The following is an 18,527-nucleotide window of genomic DNA, read 5'->3' as shown; positions in this document are numbered from 1 at the left end:
ATGATAAAAAGTAGAGAGAGAGAATGATAAAAAGCAGAGAGAGAGAGAGAGAATGATAAAAAGTAGAGAGAGAGAATGATAAAAAGCAGAGAGAGAGAGAGAGAGAATGATAAAAGTAGAGAGAGAGAATGATAAAAAGTAGAGAGAGAGAATGATAAAAATCAGAGAGAGAGAGAGAGAGAGAGAGAGAGAGAATGATAAAAAGTAGAGAGAGAGAATGATAAAAAGCAAAGAGAGAGAATAATAAAAAGCAGAGAGAGAGAGAGAGAGAGAGAGAGAGAGAGAATTATAAAAATAAAAAGTAGAGAGAGAGAGAGAGAGAATTATAAAAAGTAGAGAGAGAGAGAGAGAGAGAGAATGATAAAAAGTAGAGAGAGAGAGAGAATGATAAAAATGAGAGAGAGAGAGAATGATAAAAAGTAGAGAGAGAGAATAATAAAAAGTAGAGAGAGAGAGAGAGAATGATAAAAATGAGAGAGAGAGAGAGAGAGAGAGAGAGAGAGAGAGAGAGAGAGAGAATGATAGTGTACATACTTGTTAACTTTTCACAATACATCTTTACAATAACTCTCCCAACACTGAGAAGCTTTCTAAACTCACTGTAGCCTTATTTAGATCAAATATGCTTTTATAGTGTACATAATAAAGCAGTATAGGGACATATCTCTCTCTCTGTGTGTGTGTGTGTGTGTGTGTGTGTGTGTGTGTGTGTGTGTGTGTGTGTGCGCGCGTGCGTGCGTGCGTGTTCGCACAATGCATAATGTACATTCATTTTAATATTATACCCAATACAGTTCTATGTAACAGTGCCCCCTGGTGGTGAACGTTGAGCGTAAAACCGCACCCTGCCATATGCCCGACTCACAGTGGTCTCTGTACGCAGGACAGGTGATCTCTCTCTCTCTCTCTCTCTCTCTCTCTCTCTCTCTCTCTCTCTCTCTCTCTCTCTCTCTCTCTCCTCTCTGTCTGTCTCAGATACCCTGCCATCATGGAGCTGACTCTCGGTCGTCTGGCTGCTTTTCTTGCTTCCTTCGGTCTTGTCAGCTTTGTGTGTCTGATTGTGGCTATTGGAAGTGATTTCTGGTACATCATAGACACTTCGAAGAGAGACAGCAACAAATCATCATCTCTCAGCTCTCACTCTGGACTCTGGAGGACCTGTAACTGTAAGATGCTTTACTCTTCATTCACAGCACTTATATCACCAGCTGGATTAGAATAAAGATGACAGGCATTGAGTTTGGCTTAAATAAGAAAAATGCATAAATCTGTAAAAAGAAAAATGTAGTAAAGTAAAATTTTTGCAAAAAAATCCATTAAAAGACTTTAGAATTTATTTATATTGTCTCTCTCTCTTTGTTTTTTTGCAGTTCAGCATGAATGCAAACCTTTTATTAACCCTTTTGGAAATGGAGGAAACTTCACAGATTCACAAAGACATATATTAAGTAAGATTCTAATACTTTATATATATATGGGCTTGATTTCTCTTTTTCATGGTGTGTAACATTGAATAACACAATAAGACAAACACAAAGCTGCCAGCACTTAGACTGATCTGCTTCCTCTCAGGGAAAAGTAATAACAGGATTGCGGTTATAAAATATTGCATTGCTAATAAAAAAAACCCCTGTTGCTACGCTGCCGATCTAATGATTCTGGTGATTATCAGAAAGCTGAGATGTTGCTGGGACTTAGTGAGGCTCTTGGTTTGTGTTAATAAATTAAATTGGCTTTGTTTCACACATTTCAGCCGTTTGCAGTTTAGAGTTATTGCACCAAAGTCCTGAAATAACCTCGTATCGTTGTGTACGTGTGTGTGTGTGTGTGTGTTATTGGAAAATAATTGACTTTGGGGTTTTGTGCTGCATCACTTCACAGTTGATTAGTTTCCGTCTCTAGTTGTACTGTAGATAAATAATGGTGTTTTTTTTTTTAACCACGTTTGTGGAAACAGTGGCGTGTTTTAAGCTTTTTGAGCAGACTTTTGATGTTTTATTGCTTATTCTTATCTTTTATTTATTTATTTTTCAAATATATGAAGCAGACTGGCAGAGTGGAAATGTTGTAGCGTGATCCTGAGCTTGGATTTCTGTGTCTAATGTTCTCTTCAGGGGCACGGTGGCTTAGTGGTTAGCACGTTCGCCTCATACCACCAGGGTTGTGGGTTCGATTCCCGCCTCCACCTTGTGTGTGTGGAGTTTGCATGTTCTCCCCGTGCCTCGGGGGTTTCCTCCGGGTACTCCGGTTTCCTCCCCCGGTCCAAAGACATGCATGGTAGGTTGATTGGCATCTCTGGAAAATTGTCCGTAGTGTGTGAGTGTGTGAGTGAATGAGAGTGTGTGTGTGTCCTGCGATGGGGTGGCACTCTGTCCAGGGTGTATCCTGCCTCGATGCCCGATGACGCCTGAGATAGGCACAGGCTCCCCGTGACCCGAGGTAGTTCGGATAAGCGGTAGAACATGAATGAATGAATGAATGAATGAATGAATGTTCTCTTCATGTCTGTGAGGGTTTTCTCTGGTGTCCTGAACCTGTTACTGGGAGATGGACTGACTGTGCTGTCACTTGGCACTCGGTGGTCCTGTTGTCTGTTGTCTTCGTGTCCAGACTTTAAGGCGTAATGTAGGACGCTTTTGTAGGTGACATGTAGTGAGACAGATCAGACCGGGATCTGCTCCTTCACTTCAGGTCCTCAATGTAAAAACGTCTGAGAGCTGAAGTCCACTTCAGTTTCAGCAAACACACACAGAAACACTCCAGTGAGTGGAGATAAACAGGACTGGAGCACTCGAGTGATTCCGAGAACCAAAGAGCTGCAGCGGCATCCCTCAAGGTTCAAGTCTGGAGCCCGAAGAAACTGAAGGATGTTGTAGCTAGAAGGAGATAAACACATGATCCGAATCTGCTCCTGAGAACAAAGATAGCACTTTTACAAGCAAATAAAAACAAACAAAAAAACATTTATTCATTAAGTATTAATTGAATTAAAAGTATTAATTACAATAAAATATATATTTATTTCAAGGAAGGCAGATGATATAATATGTATGTAATATGTCATGTTTTAAAAACCACCACAATGAGAACTGACAAGAAAACAAACAGTTTTAATTAAATCGTGGAAAAAAAAAAGCGTGTGATGTGATCATCGACGAGATCGTCAGGATGGCGGCGATTTGTTGTTGTTGTTGTTGTTGTTGTTGATGATGATGATGATCCCATGCAGAACAAAATAAAATCTGTGCGGCATCAGATAGTTAGTCTGTGGGATGTTTTCACTTTGTTACTAAAGCTGAAGATGATTCTGTGGTGTTCTTGCACCTTGACTCTGGTCCTTCTCTGAAAGCATGAATTCTTCATTTATATGCAAACGGTTTCAAGTCATTCATCTAACAGTTCTACAGAAAACCAGCAGGGCTTTAATCCAGCAGCCTTTTGACTTCTATTGTAAGTGAGTTTGGAGTCTCTCTCTCTCTCTCTTTCTCTCTTTCTCTCTCTCTCTCTCTCTCTCTCTCTCTCCCCCTCTCTCTCACTGTCTGTCTCTCTTTCTCTCTGTCTCTGTATCTCTCTCTCTCTCTCTCTCTCTCTCTCTCTCTCTGGCTCACACTCTCTCTCTTTCTCCCTCACTCTCCCTCTCTGTCTCTGTCTCTCTGTCTCTCTCTTTCTGGCTCACACTCTCTCTCTCTGCCTCTCTCTCTCTGCCTCTCTCTCTCTCCCTCTCTCTCTGGCTCACACTCTCTCTCTCTGCCTCCCTCTCTCTACCTCTCTCTCTCTCTCTCTCTCTCTCTCTCTCTCTCTCTCTCTCTCTCTGGCTCACACTCTCTCTCTCTGTCTCTCTCTCTCTCTCTCTCTCTCTCTCTCTCTCTCTCCCTCTCTCTCTCTGGCTCACACTCTCTCTGGCTCACACTCTCTCTCTTTCTCCCTCACTCTCCCTCTCTCTCTCTCTGTCCCTCTCTCTGTCCCTCTCTCTCTCTCTCTCTCTCTCTCTCTCTCACACTCTCTCTGGCTCACACTCTCTCTCTTTCTCCCTCTCTCTCTCTCTCTGTCCCTCTCTCTGTCTCTCTCTCTCTGGCTCACGCTCTCTCTCTTTCTCCCTCACTCTCCCTCTCTCTCTCTCTCTCTCTCTCTCTCTCTCTCTCTCATACACACGTCAGATGGTGTGTAGATAGAGATATTAAGCTGCATAAATAAATAAATAAATAAATAAATAAATAAATAAATAAATAAATAAATAAGAAGCTAGGGGTATCCCTTTAAGTGCACTTTAAGCACCAGACCAGTTTGCTATAAATTTGGCTAAAGTGTGCAGGAATATTTAATCATTTTACGGCGCTCAGTTCTGCGCTACATAAAAGCCTCTGCTGAGATTGATATGGACAAGATTCACAAATATACGAGAGAAATTAGCTAAGCGTTTTATTCGACACGCATTAACGCATCTGTGGAAAGCGAGCGACTCTGTGGCGCTTTGGCTGGTGTCACTATCAGTCTAATGCAGTGTGGCTTGTTCTTCTGGAGAAACGCCACATTCCAGATGGCTAAGTGTGAGTGTAAATAAAGTAAAGATCAAACACACACACACACACACACACACGCACACACACACACACACACACACACACAGCTGCTCTTGTGCAGGTCGAGTATGTAACGCATAAGATCTGTTAACGACACCGACGAGTAAACAAAGAAGTGAAAACACACACACACACACACACACACACACACACACACACACACACACACACACACACACACACACACACACACACACAAACACACACACACACACACACGCACACACACTAGAGCACAACACCACAGTTAACCTCTTAACAGTTACACAAGGAATAAAACGTCTTAAAAAATCTACGTCATACAATTACAGGAAACTAATCGACAGCAGGTTGGTGTGATGAAGCAGGGAAACTGTTACCCCTGACACTGGAGACTGTTACCCCTGACACTGGAGACTCCTTCCATCAGTGTTACCTACACAACACCTTACCGTATCAACTAACACACAACATCTGTTTCCATCACTATAGAAATGGTAGTTATCAGAAAGAGTGCGTTATTATAACACTGCACACAGCTCACATCTCCACACAGCTCACATCACATCTCCACACAGCTCACATCACATCTCCACACAGCTCACATCACATCTCCACACAGCTCACATCTCCACACAGCTCACATCTCCACACAGCTCACATCACATCTCCACACAGTTCACATCACATCTCCACACAGCTCACATCACATCTCCACACAGCTCACATCACATCTCCACACAGCTCACATCACATCTCCACACAGCTCACATCACATCTCCACACAGCTCACATCACATCTCCACACAGCTCACATCACATCTCCACACAGCTCACATCACATCTCCACAAAGCTCACATCACATCTCCACACAGTTCACATCTCCACACATCACATCTCCACACAGCTCACATCTCCACACAGCTCACATCACATCTCCACACAGTTCACATCTCCACACACATCACATCTCCACACAGCTCACATCACATCTCCACAAAGCTCACATCACATCTCCACACAGCTCACATCACATCTCCACACGCATCACATCTCCACACAGTTCACATCACATCTCCACACAGCTCACATCACATCTCCACACAGCTCACATCTCCACACAGTTCACATCACATCTCCACACACATCACATCTCCCCACAGCTCACATCACATCTCCACACAGTTCACATCTCCACACACATCACATCTCCACACAGTTCACATCTCCACACACATCACATCTCCACACAGTTCACATCTCCACACACATCACATCTCCACACAGCTCACATCTCCACACAGTTCACATCTCCACACAGTTCACATCTCCACACAGCTCACATCTCCACACAGCTCACATCTCCACACAGTTCACATCTCCACACACATCACATCTCCACACAGTTCACATCTCCACACACATCACATCTCCACACAGCTCACATCTCCACACAGTTCACATCTCCACACAGTTCACATCTCCACACAGCTCACATCTCCACACAGCTCACATCTCCACACAGCTCACATCTCCACACAGTTCACATCTCCACACAGCTCACATCTCCACACAGTTCACATCTCCACACACATCACATCTCCACACAGCTCACATCTCCACACAGTTCACATCTCCACACAGTTCACATCTCCACACAGCTCACATCACTACATTATTCACATCACATCTCCACACAGCTCAGAGTCTCGTGATTACATAAGAGGCCAAACAGCAGACTGACGCCTACATACTACACTCATACACAAGAGTCAAGCTGTGACACACACACACACACACACACACACACACACACACACACACCATCCATTAAAAAACACATCTAAACACGATGATGGATCCCCGACTCTCTGGTCCTGCGGCAGCGTGCCGTGCTTCTCACATTAGTTTGATCACCTAACAGCGTTATCTTCATCACCATCCTCTCTTTCTATTGCTCCACAGCCTGAGGTGCCTGCTGAGCTCAGCCCGTATTAATGCTTTCAATTAATTCCAGCACCATTACGACGGCTCATCTGACCTCACGCCGTTCGGAGACCGTCGCAGGAATGGCTTTTTATTCCGAAAAAGAGAACGATCAAATTACAGCTCTGCATCATGGCTGCTGTTTCACAGACTTTAAATTTCTTATTGATTGCTCATTTTTCCAACAAGTTAGCGAATGACTGAACACACACACCCACACACACACACACACACACACACACACACACACAGAAAAAAGCTATGACTACTGATCAAATATTAACCCCTTGAATGAACTCCCAATCTTTATTTGATCAGCTTCGCTGTAATTAGAGAATAATTGAATAGTAAGTGAACGAGTGTACGCGGCTATTCGTTTTTCCGTATAATTAACATCCCCTTAACGCACTCAGAAAGACTCGGAAACACTGAGCCCGTTAAATGGTAGAGGAAGAAGGAACACGTCGATCCTTTAAACCCCACAGATTTGGCTTGATGTAATAAAATGGCTTCCGTTATTCAGCAGCAAACAAGCGTCAAATCGTATTTACTTCTATTACGGTGTTGTGAAAGTTAGTCGAGACGACGAGGACGACTCGACACACCGTACACTTTTGGCAGCCACTTATTTCCAGTACAGCGTAACAGATATTGCGTCATAGGGTAGGCGTGGCCTATTTGATAATCTCACCCTAACCCTAACTGTAGTTTTTGGTTGTTTATATATTTTCTAAAATAAATCTACCCGTATGACTGTTTTGTCCTTCGTACTGTAGTATGCCGGTTTTTTTTTTTGAAAGAAGGCGTTCTTCCAAGACCTCCGGAAACACGCCCACTTTACGTCGCGGTAACGAAACCCCTGGAATTTAGCGTCTGCCGTACACGGTTAGTGCGGAATAACTAACGCTAATTCATGAGTCGCCGAAATGAGTTTCCTCCGTAGGGTGGCTGGGCGCTCCCTTAGAGATAGGGTGAGGAGCTCGGTGACTCGGGAGGAGTCAGCTGAGGTGGCTCGGGCATCTGTTTCGGATGCCTCCTCGACTCCTCCCTGGGGAGGTGTTCCGGGCATGTCCAACCGGGAGGAGGCCCCGGGGAAGACCTAGGACATCCTGGAGGGACTATGTCTCTCGGCTGGAATGGGAACGCCTCGGTATTCCCCCGGAAGAGCTGGAGGAAGTGTCTGGGGAGAGGGAAGTTTGGGCGTCCCTACATAGACTGCTGCAGTATAAGCGGTAGAAGATGGATGGATGGATGGATGGATGAATTCACGAGTCAACAAACAAGTCTCTTTAAACACGACGGCACGTGAACGGAGCGTCTTCCCGTGTCGCCGTGGACACGTGAGCATCTTGACGACGTGACGTGACATACAGCTAGGTGACCCATACTCAGAATCCGTTCTCTGCATTTAACCCATCCAAAGTGCACACACACACACACTGTGAACACACACCCAGAGCAGTCTGGGAAGGGTTCGTGGCCGGCCCGAGACTCGAACCCACAACCTTAATGTTAGGAGTCAGACTCTCTAACCATCTATAACCATTAGGACACGACCCCATTCTCACGTCAGTTAGCTCAGGCCACCTGACACGGCTACGACCCTCTCTGGGCTCAGCCTGCATTGGTTTGTTCGATCGATTCAGCTCCTCGTCTGACCTCGCATACCTGACCTGACCTCGTACAGTACACATTGACGGGAACATCTTCCCTTCTGAAAAGACTGCAATCAGGGCACAGAATCATCGCTGCTGTTCTGCAGACTCCTTTTCCTTTTTCATCTCACACATCAAAAGAGTGGAAATTAACCACCGCCGCTCCGAACAGGACACACACTTTCTCCGCAGGCTGAAATGTCAGAAACACAGCGGAGAGCCTTTTGCTCAGCTGAGTGAAAAACCTCCAGGCTACTTCAACCAAGTTTCTCTTTTGATCAGCGACTACAATAAGCTGTGTGCCCGGCTTTAATCATGAGGCTTTTCTGCAGGGAACGTGAGGAAAGGTCTACAGAGCGGGAAGGAAGAGAAACAAATCTAAATCGGTAGACGCGCGATCGTTCGACGGATCGGACATTTTCAACAAAAGTATAAACAGATGAATTATTTTATCTCAGTAAGTCTGATAAAAAACATTTATTAATTCGTTCATTTCCTACCGCTTATCCGAACTTCTCGGGTCACGGGGAGCCTGTGCCTATCTCAGGCGTCATCGGGCATCGAGGCAGGATACACCCTGGACGGAGTGCCAACCCATCACAGGGCACACACACACTCATTCACTCACACACACACTACGGACAATTTCCCAGAGATGCCAATCAACCTACCATGCATGTCTTTGGACCGGAGGAGGAAACCGGAGTACCCGGAGGAAACCCCCGAGGCACGGGGAGAACATGCAAACTCCACACACACAAGGCGGAGACGGGAACCGAACCCCCAACCCTGGAGGTGTGAGGCGAACGTGCTAACCACTAAGCCATCTTGCCCCCCTGATAAAAATGTCACCGAGAGCAGAAATGGGTTTGATGTCAACGTTTAATTTGAAGATACAAACATTTGTGTTGGAAAAAAAAAAGGCTTTTAGGATGTTTTCTATGAATAGTACAGTAGTCTCAGGAAAAAGAGAAATATTAAAGGTGCGGTATGCGATGTTTGAAAGCCAACGTTGACGTTTGAAATCACCAAAACAAACACGCCCCTAACTCAAATGGGTGTCACCCCTGTTCTGATAGCTCCGACCCACACATACTGTACATACATAACCCAGGCAACTATTATGGCGGAACCTGCTGGGGTGGCTGGCCGAGGGGGAATTTTTATCAGTGAGTAAAAACAATTTCGACGTTCGACACCTAAAACCCGAGGCAGAGGTAACGGCAGGCATCCACCATGTCAATGTTTCAATCGCTTTCCGTCTAATGTCACAAACGCGCACCGAACACTCTCTCTGCGCATATTGACAAGACACGCCCCTTTCTGCTCATTGGCTACACGTTTGTTTTGTTTGTCGGCCCGACTCGTGCATCACCTCACCTTTAACACCAGCGTGGAGTGAGACATTCAAAGACGTTCAATCATCAAAATGGTCACGACTGTCGTATAACAATATCGGACCGATTAACGGATGACGTCATACCCGTGTGACTTTTAGGAAGCGAACCTCATTACAAACATCGCCATATTAATTACCATTACACGTTTTTCGATCTGTTTCGGTGGCGCGTCCGTCGTACACGTCTCTGTGAGCGAGCTGTTACTATAGAAACAACAAGACTTTATGTACCTAGAACCCGAGTGAAACATTAGCCGTTCTGACTGTCTGTGTTATATTTATTTATCCACCCGGAGGATAAAGGATCTTCATTTCCACTTATCTGCCTCATTTCAGAGAGCAGCGCTAATCCGGTTCGGTTATTATTGCGCCGTTCTGTGTTCTGGCTTCAGTTTAATAGGACGTCCAGCAGAGCGATAAAGTGTAGACTGCGATCGAGTCGTTCACTGGAGACGTTTACAGAGATGGCGCAATAGTATTTCACAGCACTTACCGTTCTAGTAATAAACGCCGGAAATTAATACGCAATTACGTTCGGGATCGTTATGTGCGAGCTAATTGCTAGAAATAAAAAGGAAAAACCCAGAATTCTTCCTCTACAGTCTGCTGATCCAGGCACCGTATAATCCACCTGTTGCTGTGAATGTTTTTTGGTTGCACACTACTGACAAATATATATATATATATATATATATATATATATATATATATATATATATATATATATATATATATACACACACACTATATGACCAAAAGTTTGTGCACCCCGACCATTACACCCACTGAACATTGCACTCCAGATATATTCTCCGTGTGTTTGCTGTAATCAGCAGCTCCACTCTTAACTTCTGTGATTCGGCTACAAAGAGCATCAGTGAGATCACGTTCTGATGTCGGGAGATGTTGAGGAGACTCCAGTTCCAGTTCATCCCGAAGGTGTTGAGACAGAGTCGGGACACCATCAGGGGCTTTGTGCACAGGGGAGTTATTCTAGCTCTACAGCATCCAGAGACATTCTATATAATTGTGTTCTTCTGACATTGTGGCAACAATTAGGTCAAGAATCACATGTGGGTTTTTATGCTCAGGGGTGCGCATACTTTTGGATGCATGGTCCAGCATTTTGCAGCATTTCAGCTATCTACTGACATTAAAGACAAAAGAATTCCCTACAAAACAAAACATATATTCAATCAATTCCCAAATCAATTAGAATGAAGTCTAAAGGCATCCGAACGGTTCTGTCAATAAACAATCGGTTGTGTTGTATCGTTACAGGACAATGATGAATTCCTTACAGACGTTTGATACTTTCAGTGAGAAGGATGTCTGCGATGGTGTATACATACCGCAGACCCTTCAGAAATCGCTCTTGTGTGGGATCTGTGCAGAAAACGGAGATACACGAGATTCAGGAGAACAGGTTGGAAAACACTGGAGGACCTCAGTCACGTTCTCGCTCTCACTCGGTCACGTTATCGAAGCATATAATTAGACGTTCTGGGATCCCAAAAGACATTTTCAATCTACAAATCATTATTATGGAAACACACACACACACACACACACACACACACACACACACACACACACACACACACACACACACACAGTGTTTAATCAGAGTAGACAAGAACTTTAATCCTGCTGTAATTAACTCTGCATTCCATTACACACGGCAGCAAAGATCAACAGGGTAAAGAAACAAAGACAGGAAAAGAAACAGTAATTCTGACTTAAAGGTGCGGTCTCCGTTGTTTGAAAGCCGATGTCGACATATAAAATCACCAAAACAAACACGCCCCTAACCCAGACGGGTCCCACCCCTGTATCGATAGCTCCGCCCACACATACATACATACGTAACCCAGGCGACTAACAGAAAGAAACGTGTCTTTATCATAGCTGAAGGGAAGAACAATACGATTGTAGATAAACAAACAAGCAAAAATGCCACACAAGCATAATGATGTAAAGGACAAAGGCATATATTAGTTCTGTGTAACAAAGCAAAACCAACGTTACTCACCTATCGAGAAGGAAAAAAGCGCCTCGGCGTCTTAAGTAAAGTCGGCCACATATTCACAGGTCGGAGTTTCCCGAGTCGATAACTCCTGAGCTAAATGCTGTTACTACACAAAACGTGGTTGTAGCTGCCTCTCTACATTACTACGATAGAAAAGAGGTGTTATTTGTGTAGTAACAGCGTTTAGCTCAGGAGTTATTGACTCGGGAAACTCCAACCTGTGAATATGTGGCCAACTTCCTGCTCCTTCAGTTCTCTCCAGCGCTGGAAAGCTGATCCTATATTAACACGTCCTACTTCTTGTCCTTATCGTAAGTCTTTCTTCTCTTTCTTTCTTTGTTTTTATCCTCCATGTCGATGTTAAAACCGCTTTCTGCTAATGTCACACATGCGCACTGAACGCTCTCTCCGCCCATATCGACAAGCCCCGCCCCTTTCTGCTCATTGGCTACACGTTTGTTTTGTTTTTTTGTTTTGTTTGTCGTCCCGACTCGGTTTTCCGAAGCATTTCTCAAACATCGGAGACCCGAGACTACAGGCATGGAGAGAACTGTGCGCTAATCGTTGTATCGTATTCTGTTGTATCGTATCGCATTCGTTTTTATTTTATTTAGTAAACTGTGAAACATATTCATTGTTCAGGTGACGGGTACATGACACCTTATAGAACGGTTTCGAATATCTGTTATACCACAAGTGTTAATGTACATTTCACCTAATGAATAGTAACGAACATGAAATGGGTCTGCTTATGAATATTATTGAATAGAGGACGGTTCGAAAATAAATCTACACCTTCTGACCAATCAGGATCCAGGATCCGACAGCGCCGCGGTACGTGGCTATAGATGTAGATATAGAGTAAGTAATAAAATCACCCAGCAGTTTGGTTTGGTCTGTTCTTTAGTGCTGTTGGTTATTGGAAGGCTGTTAGCTACCTGAATGAACAGCATGAGGCTTATTTTGTGCTTAACACAATGTTTTCACCCCTTTCCTTTTCTGTTTGCTGTGTAGTACAAGCACACTCCATAATGGAGAAGCGACTGCTGAAAACGAGGTTTCTGCTATTAATTCTGCTGTTATTTTGTATCTCCATGAAAGCATCTGGACGTCTTTTGGCTGGACTACATAATGACATGACAGAGAAAGCCACAAAATGGATTTAGATTATTAATAATTGAGGAGTTAGCATGGTTGGGCTGTAATAGCTTAACCATTAAACGTGTTGAGTCACTATAACCTTCTCTCTACCTCCTTATTTATTTATTTATTTATTTATTTTCCTCCACTAAGATCTTCATTTCTTTTCTTTACTATTTTCTTTTCTTTTTTTTTTTTTTACTTTGCACAGTTTCTAAAGTCTATAATACTACAATTATCCATTTTTAAGAAACAAAAAGCCCGAGTCCTGAGAGTCCTGAGGCAGCAGCACGATTCTGCGAGGTTTCATTAATTGCATGGAGTCTCAAAAGACGGATAATTCCTTAATGTCTGATTAATTACAACATACAAAGCTTTTTGCTTCTTATTCTTCTTTCTTTTTTCTCTCTCTCTCAATTCGACGTCATTGCAAAATCACGTACGATTCATCCGACCCCGCGCACGTTTATCTCTTCGTTTGGGATCTCGTTAAATCAGGGCCTTATTGTTAATGGAAGAAATCAACCTCAGGGGGGAAAAAAAAGAGCGAGCTGCAAAACACAGAAAACACACTGTCACTGTATGATTAGGACATCTGGAGGACGTTTGCTGAAAGGAAACGATGTTTAAAGATGCAAATGACTTCATTTAGTGGTCTGACCGAACGCTACTGTAGGTACCAGTTACGCTCTGACTGGACCCCAGAGCATTATGTTGTCACGGTGACAGTAATAGTGCTGTGTGTGAGGAAAAATGTCCCGTTTGCAAAATTTGGCGTACGTGTAAAGAATAAATATAAAGGTAAAAAAAAAAAAAACCTCTCGTGTAAAACCACGTGAGTCTGAATTTCGTGTCAGATTTCTGTAAGGTTTGGAATGTCAATCAAGGGGGGGGTGATTAGAAATATTAGGCCACGCCCACCGGGCAGATCCGTTCATTGGCGTTTATGTGACATTTGTCTTCAGATCGTGGAATTAAACGACTAAAAGCAGATATTGGAGATGAGTAGAAACAACACACTGAATTTAGTGGAGTTGTTCGTTCTGATGCTCCTAATGAGCTGCTAATTGGGAGCTTCATTTGTTGTGGTGTGGTTAAAAACACACAGGGTAATAATTCGATTTGGAATGGTGACTCTCACATCACTTCATTTGCTCAAATTGCCCAGCAAGCTGTTGCTGAGCACCGCGTGTGCCTGCTGGCTTCCTGTGAGCGTTGTAGAGGAGACCGTCTGCGTTTCCTGCTTCCTGCTGGAACAGGAATTTCTGGCTTTAATTAGCGGGAGACAAAAATATTGTTCCAGATGTCATCTGAATTTTAGCAGAAACGTTGATTCTCTGGAACGTCCTTTTATATTCTCCTTTTCCCTAATTCTGTTCTCACCCACCAGTCAGCGTTCCCCGTCATACGACGGCTACCGACCGGGACGCTGAAGACTAACACGTGCTTCCTCAAAGCCACATGCCCACATGCTGCATCACGAAGGCTGGTGGACCGACAGGAGAGTAGAGGCATAGTGTAGAGGGTAGAGTCATCGTCAGGATTCATGCTTGAGATCTCTGAATGACGAGCTGAACGCTTGTCCATATTCCGACAGGATACACAGTGTATAAAATAAGGGTTTTCTACTCGTTTTTACACAAGCGACCTGCAAACCATCCTTCCTAATCATTTGCCCACGTGCCACTGCACAGATTAGAGCCGACCACCACCAACTGCCTAGCCTCCTGTTGCGCACCCAGTAGCACTTTATGTCGTACACGAACACATACAGTATCTGGTATCTCGAGAGCTTTGTTTATACATGGTCCTGATAAAACCGCCATTTCTCTTGGTATCAGATGGTCATATGGAAGAAGAGCATGGCTTTACAGTAAGTGATGTTCAAAGTCCTGAAACATCGCGGCTGCTCTTTGTCGGATATCTCTATTGTTGTGAGAAGGAAGAACTATAATTTTGGAAGAAAGTGCAATTTTTGGTGCAATTTGCCCCATTAGCGGTGAAGAAGCAGGCTGACTGTAAAATGTGTTATGCTTTCATACACCGATTGCTCAGCTTCTGCTGGCGGTTATTTGCGCACTGACCAAAATTGGTGTTGTTTGCCATGAGTGAGTCTGAGATCCACCATTACCCATGTAAGTCCATGTAGAGGATCTATCAGTACATGTACATTTGTGCCTCACGTGCAAACTAGAGAAATGATCACACAGAGCAAAGCTATTAGCGAGTAAAGGTGACAACGATCTGAAGAAAATCGATATCGGAGATTAGCGGCGGTGGAGCGGATACCAAAGATTTCTGTTATGTGCAAATCTGTTTCAATTTGTCCTTTGGTGAAAGCAGTGGGACTTTTAAAACAAGCTCTGGATTACATGCTCAGAATTCTCTTGGGATGTGTGAGGCAGCGCTCGATGCACTGTCTTGTACAAGTCATCTAAAGTATTAAGCAGTTAATGAGCTGCTGAGGTGTGAAGCTCGTGTTCTTCGTCACTCCTAAAATCACCGCCGGCGGTGGAAGGAAACGGTTGCGTCGTGATCGCTTAGTTTACCCGATTCGCCAGCTGTCACGTGTAGCCGTCCCCACTGAGCAGGCACACGGACGCGATCCGTCGGCTTCCGATCCCAAAACAAATCACGAGACGCTGTGGCGTGACATGATCGGGGAGAAAGACCAGAAACTGCGATAACAGAGAAAGCGACAGTTCGAAATTTCTCCGTTGCCACTGTGGAAGTTTGATCATCAGCTGTTGGATGTTTATGAAGGATATTGCTGTGATGATGATGATGGACCATTATTGCAAACTGAGGTCATTAGAAACAGCCTTTACCTGTTTTGCATATAATGAGCATTACAGAAATGACAGAAAACTGATTAGTATTGTTGTTATGAATCTCTTACAGACATGCAGGCGACGTTCATCGTGCTGCTGCCCGTCAGCGTGATCATCCTTTTCATCGGAGGGATGATGGGCGTCATGAGCATCCTGGCTCGAGCACATCGTCTTCTTCTGGCCACCGGATTGCTTCTCCTCAGCGGCAGTGAGCTTCCTAAGTGGTGCTCTACACTCACAGCTCGATTAAAAACCACACAAACCAGGAATCGATGCCTCGACAAAGCTGTCCTGGTGACTTAAAGGATAAAAATAATGAATGTTAAAAATTCTACATTTACATTGCTTAGCAGACACCCTTAACCAGAATGCTAAGGGGCCCAGCAGTGGCAGCTTGGTCATGGGGTATGAACCCATGACCTTCCGATCAGCAGTCCAACACCTTACCCACTGAGCTACAGTACCACATCCCACATTCTACATGCCCTTTATAAAACGGCAGGTTTTCGTGATGTAATCAAGGAAACTAATCTGAACCATTTTAAGGGGTAATAAAAATCAGCACCTGCTTTAGATGAACGTGAACGTTAGTTTTTATCCTCCTGTAGGTCTGATCATACTTGTTGGGGCATTTCGTGATGGTCTGATCGGAGACACGGTAATATTTTGACATGGATTTTGTGCGGTCTGGTTGGTTATATTGGAACACTGGGGCGTTTGTAGGACATGATTGTAGTCTGATTCATTATGGAGGTATTATGGGATGTATTCTGGGCCATAACTGTGGTTTGATTGTTTACAGGGGGCTTTTTGGGAAACATTTTCGGAGCATAAGTGATTGATTGATTGATTAAAACAGTATTACGGGACTTATTTTGGGCCGTAAACTCGTGGGGCTGGTTATAGTGGTGCTTCGGGACATACTCTGGGCCATAACCGTGGTCTGGCGAACAACACCGGTGTTTTGGCCCATAGCCTTGGGTGTGATTAAGTTAAAGTAATAACAGGGACATAACAGTGATCTGATATTGTATCTTGAGACATTTTCAGGATGCACAGAATGTATCACGATATTAGTTTTGCTTCTAAAGGTCCTGAACTCCAAGACCAGGAATTCTTTCACTAAGATAGAATTTTAACCCAAGACATTTCCTCAATTTAAACAGTTGATACCAAAGTGCTTCATCTCCATAAGACTCCCTTATTTCAGTGAGTACTAATGGAAATGATGCTGTTACAGTATATCACTCACTCGACTCATATCTCATATATCATCTAATTCTGTCTCAGCTCTAGTAACAAACACTCCAAATCCAAATCGATTAATGATCATTTTCTTCTTCTTTTTTTTTCTTTCTTCTAGCTGTGATTACGTTAACGGGCATCTGCGTCTATGTGGCCTACTCTGCGGCCGTCTTCCAAGAGGCTGTGTGTAAATCTGGACGTAAGATTCTGGAAGACATCGACATCTATTTTGGCTGGTCTCTGGCCTTCGCTGCCATTTCCTTCATTACTGAGCTCATCACAGCCATCACGTTTCTGCTCACTTCAGCACGCTTGGGCCAACTCATGCGCCAAGACCAGGACAGGTGCTTAGAAGAATAAAATACACGTAGAGGACGTACGGTACGTGTCCGTTTCGTTGGGTACAGCCTTTATGTAAGTGTGTGAGTAAATCTTTTATATGATTAGAACTGAAGAGTATAAAGCTGTATAGAGCTGACAGGGATGAAGGTTTGAGTTCTCTGAGAACGGCTGTGATTGTTCTGTCAAGATGATGGAGAGAGAGAGAGAGAGAGAGAGAGAGAGAGAGAGAGAGAGAGAGATGTAGCAGCAGATTGCTGTGGAGGATAACCACATTGTTGTACTGAAATGTAATCAAATCAAACCTGCTAAATAAAGTCTCCGCAATGTCACTTCATAGCATTTCAGGCTAATTACTGACACAGATCTTGCTGCTGATCCGACTTATTGGTGTTTCTGCATTTTTACAGATTTATAAAGATGGGAATAAATAAATGGTATTAATACAAAATGAGTCCATGTTTAAAAATCCAGCCAAATGATCAAATTAATGATATTTAAAACTGACGGTTTTCATCGGGAAACCTGCGCCACTTTGTTCCTGCGACGATCTGTCCGTACGAAGACAAGCTGTTAGAAAATATTGCTTATTAAATGTTATCTTATGTTATATCCATGTACTGGGAATGATTTCAGCATTACAATACTGTGTATACTGTGTACAGTACTGATAGATTACATTGTGTTAAAGACTTTATCTCATCTGATTAGTTCTCATGTCTTATATTGCCATTAATTTGTCATTCTAGGTTAAAGGTGCGGTCTCCTTTGTTTGAAAGCCAATGTTGACATATAAAATCACCAAAACAAACACGCCCCTAACCCAGACGGGTCCCACCCCTGTATCGATAGCTCCGCCCACACATACATACGTAACCCAGGCGACTAACAGAAAGAAACGTGTCTTTATCATAGCTGAAGGGAAGAACAATACGATTGTAGATAAACAAACAAGTAAAAATGCCACACAAGCATAATGATGTAAAGGACAAAGGCATATATTAGTTCTGTGTAACAAAGCAAAACCAACGTTACTCACCTATCGAGAAGGAAAAAAGCGCCTCGGCGTCTTAAGTAAAGTCGGCCACATATTCACAGGTCGGAGTTTCCCGAGTCGATAACTCCTGAGCTAAACGCTGTTACTACACAAAACGCGGTTGTAGCTGCCTCTCTACATTACTACGATAGAAAAGAGGTGTTATTTGTGTAGTAACAGCGTTTAGCTCAGGAGTTATTGACTCGGGAAACTCCAACCTGTGAATATGTGGCCAACTTCCTGCTCCTTCAGTTCTCTCCAGCGCTGGAAAGCTGATCCTATATTAACACGTCCTACTTCTTGTCCT

At 43.6% G+C, this 18,527-nt stretch overlaps 1 protein-coding gene across 1 annotated transcript; it reads left to right on the top strand.

Annotated features, from left to right (window-relative positions):
- Positions 1-515: 515 nt before the first annotated feature.
- On the top strand, positions 516-18,061 carry LOC113637530 (transmembrane protein 114). The gene is made up of 5 exons (XM_047800475.1): positions 516-1,166; positions 1,371-1,448; positions 15,671-15,808; positions 16,964-17,226; positions 17,595-18,061. The coding sequence occupies exons 1-4, from the start codon at positions 989-991 to the stop codon at positions 17,203-17,205; spliced, it is 636 nt and encodes a 211-aa protein (XP_047656431.1). The 5' UTR covers positions 516-988; the 3' UTR covers positions 17,206-17,226; positions 17,595-18,061.
- Positions 18,062-18,527: the final 466 nt, after the last annotated feature.

The sequence above is a fragment of the Tachysurus fulvidraco genome, chromosome 15 (genome assembly GCF_022655615.1).
Source record: "Tachysurus fulvidraco isolate hzauxx_2018 chromosome 15, HZAU_PFXX_2.0, whole genome shotgun sequence".
Taxonomy (NCBI): Eukaryota; Metazoa; Chordata; class Actinopteri; order Siluriformes; family Bagridae; genus Tachysurus; species Tachysurus fulvidraco.
The sequence above is the reverse complement of the archived record's forward strand: the minus strand, read 5'-3'. Positions and strand labels throughout refer to the sequence as shown.

Bases quoted from the DNA above. Each gene is read 5' to 3' on its own strand.
- LOC113637530 (XM_047800475.1), top strand. From the start codon at position 989: ATGGAGCTGACTCTCGGTCGTCTGGCTGCTTTTCTTGCTTCCTTCGGT. The intron at 1,449-15,670 runs GTAAGATTCTAA...AATCTCTTACAG, and splicing joins TTCACAAAGACATATATTAA to ACATGCAGGCGACGTTCATC. The intron at 15,809-16,963 runs GTGAGCTTCCTA...TCTTTCTTCTAG, and splicing joins ATTGCTTCTCCTCAGCGGCA to CTGTGATTACGTTAACGGGC.